This window comes from Canis lupus, chromosome 20, assembly GCF_011100685.1.
Source record: "Canis lupus familiaris isolate Mischka breed German Shepherd chromosome 20, alternate assembly UU_Cfam_GSD_1.0, whole genome shotgun sequence".
NCBI classification, from domain to species: Eukaryota; Metazoa; Chordata; class Mammalia; order Carnivora; family Canidae; genus Canis; species Canis lupus.
The window spans coordinates 52,882,082-52,888,929 of NC_049241.1; the positions used below are offsets into that span (position 1 = coordinate 52,882,082).

Here is a 6,848-nt window from a genome sequence, read left to right on the forward strand (position 1 = left end):
AGGAATGAAGCTCAAGAAGCAAGGAGAGGCAAGGAAATAGTTTCTCCCCTGGAGTTTCCAGAGGGAGCCTGGCCCTGATGACACCTTGTTCTGGGCCCAGTAAAACTAATTTTGCACTTCTGACTTCCAGAACTACAAGAGAATGGTGTGTTGTTTTTAAGCCACCAAGTTGGTGGTCATTTGTTACAGCAGCCCCAGGAAACTCATACAGCCTTCCACCCCAACTGTCTGGAAATCCATCAGTCTGGCCACCAGTCCACTAGGTATGTTAACTGTCCAGCATTCAGGTGGCTCCTGGGGCCTGGTTAGTGCCTCACTCTGGGCTGCAGTAGTAGAGCACCCAGAGGAGGATTGGGGTTCACTGGAGGGTCTTCCCTGGCCAGGGAGTCTGAGTGGTGGTCTCTCTTCTGCTTGCCCAGTCACTGCCCTCAGGGCTGGGCAGCCTGGGGGCTCCCAATGGGCTCCCCAGAACTAAAAGTTTCCTGTCTCCACTGGAAATTCTGGGAGAGCCCCCAGGTCTCCAGGACGGGAGCAGAAAACTTTAGGAGTGCAGGGTGAATTCAGATCAAAAGTCCCCAGCTGATAAAGCCAGACTCAGTGCACCCTGCACCCTCCGAATGGCTTCAGCCATACTTAGCACATCCCAACACCCTCTGCTTGCAAAGACCTCCCTTCCCAGCTCCTCATGCTGAAATCCCATTGTTTCTCAAAAGTTTTCTCTGAGGTGTATTTCCAGATCATTCCACCCAGTGGTCACAGAATCTAGGTCCCCAAGACAAAGGGACTTGTGCCTCAGATTCCCTGGCAGGCCCTCTCCCACCTGCCTTAGGGCCTTGTCTCAGACTGCCAAATCTCCACGGGAGAGGTGTCCCCAAGGAGGGGCCACTGGTGCAGTATTCCAACACAGTTCCTCCCCTGGAGGTGTGGCTTCTCCAAATGCATCACGAGACATTCATGCATTCTTCTTTTGAGTCACTGGTCATATCATTCCTGTGCCCAGCTAGATCAGAGGGGTGGGGGCAGGGGAGCCCTGAGTCTGAGTCAATCCTGTGTCTCCAGCTGTCCTGGCCAAGTGCAGGTTACTCACCGAGCTTTGGGGCATCATAGGGCCAGGACATCACTTAGGTCAGGGTCACTCACAGGGATCATATTAGGGTCTCGGGGATAAAACTTAGGACAGCTCACCAAAGCCATGAATCAAAATTCATTTCTCAAGCATTTATTGATGCTTCCTAGGGCTGCGAAGACAGCTCACAAAACACCTATCTGTGAGGGCTCCCAGTCTGGGGTAGAATGGGAGAAAACCAGCTCCATGCTTGAGTTGCCTTGCTTTGGTTAGGGAGGGAGGTGGGGCCCAGGGACCGGCCCAGGAGCCGGGATTTGGGTGGGGGTGGAGGCTAGGTTGTCTGTGTGAGGGCTTGCGATGAGGTTGGAGTGGAGGTCCCAGCGCCCGCACCTGCCTGGGTTGGGTGGACGGCTCTTAGTAGTTATGGTGGTGGGCGGCGCCAGGACGGTGAACAGCCCAGGGGACCGTCGCGGATGGCCCCCCCCCCCCGACCCGCAGGCTGTGGGTACAGCTGGTGGGCACCTGGCGGGGTCAGCAGCTGCGCCTCTTCTCACAAATCCAGTTGTCCTTCTCGTTTTCGCACGGTGCGTCATTCCACATCCCGGTGCGTAGCATCATAGCGCAGTCCTCGCGCCCCATAGAGTCATTGGGCTCTCCCGTGTTCCACTGGCTGCAGTGGTTTGTTGGGGGGTGTTTCTGGGAGTCTGAGGATGGGCCTGGCGTCCAGCCCTGAGCATCTACCCTGTTTATTGCTTGGGTCCAACCTAGACACCCTGGGGGTCTAATCTGGGCATGCACGTGGGATACAACTCTCTAACTCCCAGAATTTAACCCTCCGCCAGGTCCTGGGATCTGGCCCGCCCATGCCAAACGAGTCCCTGAGATCTGGCCAAAGCACTTCCCCTGGGGTCTGACCCGTCCCTCTCCCCAAGTCCCTTCCCTCACCTGAAGCTGAGCGGGACTCCGTCTATCCACTGGTAGCCCTGGATCTTGCCCGCGCGGCGCACGGCCCGCAGGCCCAGCCAGAAACCACGGCCACGTGTATTCCGACTCAGGAAGCCCTGCGTGGGAAGGAGTCGCCTTGCACCCCTCCCGGGCCTCGCCCCATCAGGTGAAGGCCGCCTCCCACCTGGGACAGCGCACCTGCTCCTCCAGGTCCCCGACAATCACCAGGTGTGCGCCTGCGCCTGCGCAGTTCTGCTGCGACGCCTCCCAGGTGGCCCGCTGGACGGAGAAAAGGTAGCAGGAGCCCTGGAAGGGCAGCCAGGATTCGGGGCACTCCTCGCAGGAGCCTGTGGGGAGGGAGTCAGGGAGGTGAAGCGCTCCCTGGCAGGGCGAATGGAAAAAACGCGGGGGAGGTGCCCCCCACCCAGGTGTAGGGGTGGAGGCACAGAGAACAGGCCAAGGTCAAGGGGCAGGGCAGGGCGGATCAAGGAACCCCGAGGCCCACAGGGAGGGTCCACTTGTCCCCTCCTCTCTCCCCTCTGCCTGTGTCGCTCACTGTTCCCCTGCCGGACGGCCTCCAGAGCCCTGAACAGCTCGGTTCGGATGCCCTCGCGGTCCCTGCTCGCCTCAGCCAAGCTCTGGGTCACTGCGAAGTCAAGGGAGTTCAGGTTACTGCTCAGGTCAGGGTCAGGAGTAGGGTCACGATTAGTTAAAGGTCAGCAGCCATGTCCCGTGGTCAGGGTCACGGGCAAGAATGACATCAGGTCCAGAACTGGTCTGGCCGGCGGGGGCCAAGTTGAGGCTAGGGGTGTTAGTCAAGGTCAGAGTCCAGAGGTCAGGGTCACAGGATAGGGTCGCGGTAACCCTAGTCCAGGATAGGTGTCAGCATGTGGATCAAGGGTTGAGTGACAGCTGCGGTGAGGGAATCAGGGGGCGAGGCAGTGTCCCGCTCTCACGCTCTCACCGCGATTGCTCAGTTCTTTCAGGGCACTCTCTTGCTGGATCAGCTTCGCCTGCGCCTCCCCGAGCTCGGTGCGTGCCCTCTGCAGCAGCTTCTGGGTCCCCAAGCCTGGAGAGGAGGGGTCGGGGGAGGAGGAGGAGGAGGACCAATCCGTCCCGCCCCCACCTGCCACGAACCCGCCCCTGCTCGCCTCCTCCAATCCCGGCCCGGGCCCCGCCCCCCCACGCGAGTCTCACAGCAGGTGTTGCAGGCTCGGACCTCCCGGTTCAAAGCCCCCAGCGCCGCCGACTGCTCCGAGGCTGAAATGATCCCCGCCCGCCCCACGCACACGCCGGGTCACCTGCGGGGACTCACAGGACACCCTTCCCCACTCCGAGGCCGTCCCCGGGACTGAGGCAGCCTCACCCACCCACCCACCCACTACCTTGTCTCCAGGGTCCTAAACACTCCCGCCCCGCACATCCTGGGGTGGGGGTGGGGGTGGGGGGGAGGTGGCTACCAGTCACCGTTTTCACGCACCGTTCGTCCTCAGCAGATCCTGGTGGCCAAGCAGCGCCCGTCGCTCTGTGGAGGCTGTGGAGAGAGGCTCCTGCAGGTCCCCCGAACTCTCCCCTTGCCTATGGGGTGCAGGACCCCAGGCTTGGGACACACAGAAGGGCCGGGCAGGCATACGGCACACGTGATGTGCACACACATTTGCTTCTCCCTCTACTTGTGTCTCTGGCTCTCTCTCTCTCTCATGAATAAATAAATAAAATCTTTTTTAAAAATTTAAAGAAAAAAGAAAAAAAAGGACCGCTTGGGTGGCTCAGCAGTTGAGCATCTGCCTTTGGCTCAGGGCGTGATCCTGGAGTCTGAGGATTGAGTCCCACATCATGCTGCTTCCTGCAGGGAGCCTGCTTCTCCATCTGCCTGTGTCTGCCTCTCTCTCTCTCCCTCTTAATCTCTCTCATGAATAAATAAAATCTTTAAAAAAATGATGTGCACACACACCCGGGAGCAACAAACACACAGGCACATGCACACACACTCATGTGCACACATACATACACATGTGGGTTCACACAGCCCAAAGATGGGCACAAACTCTATTCGCATGTGTTCACACTCAGACCCACGCAGGGATCCGAGACCCAGCTGGTGAGACCTGAGACAGAGGGAAAGTCTGTCCCCAGGGCAGCTTGGCACAACCTCCCTTCATTATGCGGTCACTCACCCTTAGAAACGAGGATGTTCAGGATGAGAGCCCACAGGACTGTGGCCACTGCCAGAACCAGGCCCAGGAAGAGGAGTCTCTGTCCCCAGCGTCCCCAGCGTCCCCAGCTCCCTGGAAAACACAGATGGACTCCTGGGTCCCTCTTGCACCAGGACCACTCTGGATCTCTGCGCCCTGAGGATGGAGCCCTGGGCACTTGGATTCCTCCCAAGGAACTGAGATTCAGAGAGGTTAAGTAACTTGCTCAAGGTCACACGAGCTCTAAGTGGCAGAGTTAGAATTTGAATCCAGGTCCAGCTAGTCCTGGCACCTCTGGTGTCTCTCCTGCACCCATTACTTGGACCTGCTCTCAGCTGTTCCCCTCCTTTCCCTCATCAAACCCCAAACCACTGGCCAGAGAGACCCAAGCAGGCCGGTGAGGCGGTCCCATTGCTCATACCTCCAGGGACATCCTCAAGCCCGCCGCCCCACTTGCTGTACCCGGCAGTGTCCATGGTGAGCAGGCGCCCAGCCCGGGGCATAGATAGAAATGTAGCCTCCTCTCAGTCCCGCCTTCTCTTTTCCTTCCTTCCCATAGCCTTCCTCTCAGTTCCTGGTACTGGGACCCACAGGCCAATCGCAAGGCTGGGCCCTTTCTGGTCTGGGCTGGTTTAGGGGTAAGTGTGAAGTGGGATGGGGGAAGTGTAGTCAGAGCGGAGGGGTAGAAGGGGATTGAGCAGGGTAAAGGAGTGGAGAGGGGTGGGGAGTGTGTGTGTGTGTGTGTGTGTGTGTACGCACACACGCAGTTCTAGTCTCTCTGGCCTGGCAGCTGCAGCAACATCTCCAGACTGGTGCTGGGGGCTTCAGTTTGGACCTCACCTCCATCTCTTAGAGGTCTGGGGCTGGGCTTCCTCCTAGGAGGAAGAGGCTGAGTCCAGCTGAGTTCTGGTCCCTTCTAGAGGGTTCCTGAAAAAACTCCCTCAGGCCTGGCCTCCCAGGGCAGCTCTTGCTTCCCTCCTCAACCTCTCTGTAGGTGCATGGAGGTTGGATCTGACCTTGACCTTAATTCAATCCTTCCTGGCCAGAAGGGAGAACAGAAATGTTTGTTGGGTGGTGGCCAGCTAAGCTCTGGACTCTATTATTGGGTGGATGAGTGGGGGTGTATGTATGTAGCTTTCTTTCTTTCTTTTTTTTTTTTAATTTTTAAAATATTTTATTTATTTATGAGAGACACAGAGAGATGCAGAGAGAGAGAGGGGCAGAGACACAGGCAGAGGGAGAAGCAGGCTCCACGCAGGAAGCCCGACGTGGGACTTGATCCCGGGTCTCCAGGATCACGCCCTGAGCTGAAGGCAGGCACTTAACTGCTGAGCCACCCAGGTGTCCCATATGTAGCTTTTCTATGAAGCCTCAGCTTTTCTCCTCCATGCAAAGGAGGACGGCGACAGGTCCTCCCTCCAAGGGATGCTAGGATAAAGACATGAGTTATGCATGTCAAGCCCTAGCACCGTCCCCAGGCACTAACCCCACTAAACGTTCATTCATTCAATAAATATTGCACACCTACCTTGTGCCAGGCATTAATCTAGGAACTGGGGAGACATCAACGTCCCATAGAAGCAAATTCCTTCCTTCTCGGAGCAAACATTCTAGGTGGGAGTTGAGAGAGAGACAAATAAATAATGAACATAAATGAAAAAGTAAGTTGTATAGCCTAGTGGTTCTCAGCCAGGGGTGATTATGAGTCCCAGGAGACATTGGGCAGTGTCTGGAGACGTTAGTGGTTATCACAATTTGGGGGGGGGTACTACTGGCATCTACTCGGTGGAGACCAGGGATGCTACTAAACAGGCTATAACACACAGGACAGCCTCCCATGGCGAAGAATGACTGGCCCCCAATGTCAATAATACTGATGGCAAGAACCCTAATGTCATAGATTAACAAGTCATAAGTGCCATGAGAAGAAAGAAAGGAAGAAAAAGGCAGGCAGGATAAAAGGCTTGGGATACTGGGGCTGGGGCAGTGGCTAGTAAGGGGACCTCACTCAGAAAGACAAATATATATATATTTTTTAATATATTTTTTCAAGCACTTCCCACATTCCAGCCCCTTTTGTAGCGATGTGAACACACTCCACCTTCCCAAATCCTCTCAACAACGCTCAGAAATAACAAACAGGGATCCCTGGGTGGCGCAGCGGTTTAGCGACTGCCTTTGGCCCAGGGCGCAATCCTGGAGACCCAGGATCGAATCCCACGTCGGGCTCCCGGTGCATGGAGCCTGCTTCTCCCTCTGCCTGTGTCTCTGCCTCTCTCTCTCTCTCTGTGACTATCATAAATAAATAAAAATTAAAAAAAAAGAAATAACAAACATCCACATTTTATTTAAAAATTTTATTCAATGCCTATTTTCCTACCTTATTCCAAAAGAAATGAGAGAGACATACATGATAAAATAAGATGAAAAGACAGAGGCAAAAGAGAGATGAGGATCAGGAAGGGAACAGGAACCTAAGAGATGAGTCTGGTGCACAAAATTCAGCCGGAGGTACCGCACTCTTGATAAAGGCAGCAGGAAAGTGGGGTCAGACATCTGGGGATGTGCGGCAAATTCTTTTGGAGGAATCCCTCCGATAGACGTGTAGACCAAATCCCCATCGAACTTTCCATAAACACAGT

General features: G+C 55.7%; 1 protein-coding gene across 2 annotated transcripts; it reads right to left on the bottom strand.

Moving 5' to 3' along the window:
- Window positions 1-1,197: 1,197 nt before the first annotated feature.
- Window positions 1,198-5,294, bottom strand: CLEC4G (C-type lectin domain family 4 member G). Of its 2 annotated transcripts, none has more exons than XM_038567472.1 (10): window positions 4,628-5,294; window positions 4,189-4,299; window positions 3,492-3,545; window positions 3,209-3,271; window positions 2,976-3,080; window positions 2,568-2,657; window positions 2,237-2,358; window positions 2,012-2,127; window positions 1,589-1,736; window positions 1,198-1,460 (listed from the first exon to the last, which is right to left on the bottom strand). In XM_038567472.1, the coding sequence occupies exons 1-9, from the start codon at window positions 4,707-4,709 to the stop codon at window positions 1,598-1,600; spliced, it is 882 nt and encodes a 293-aa protein (XP_038423400.1). In that variant the 5' UTR covers window positions 4,710-5,294; the 3' UTR covers window positions 1,198-1,460; window positions 1,589-1,597. The 2 variants fall into 2 exon arrangements, with proteins under 2 accessions (XP_038423400.1, XP_038423399.1); XM_038567471.1 differs by having other exon boundaries at window positions 2,210-2,358; window positions 4,628-5,262.
- Between the last annotated feature and the right edge of the window lie 1,554 nt (window positions 5,295-6,848).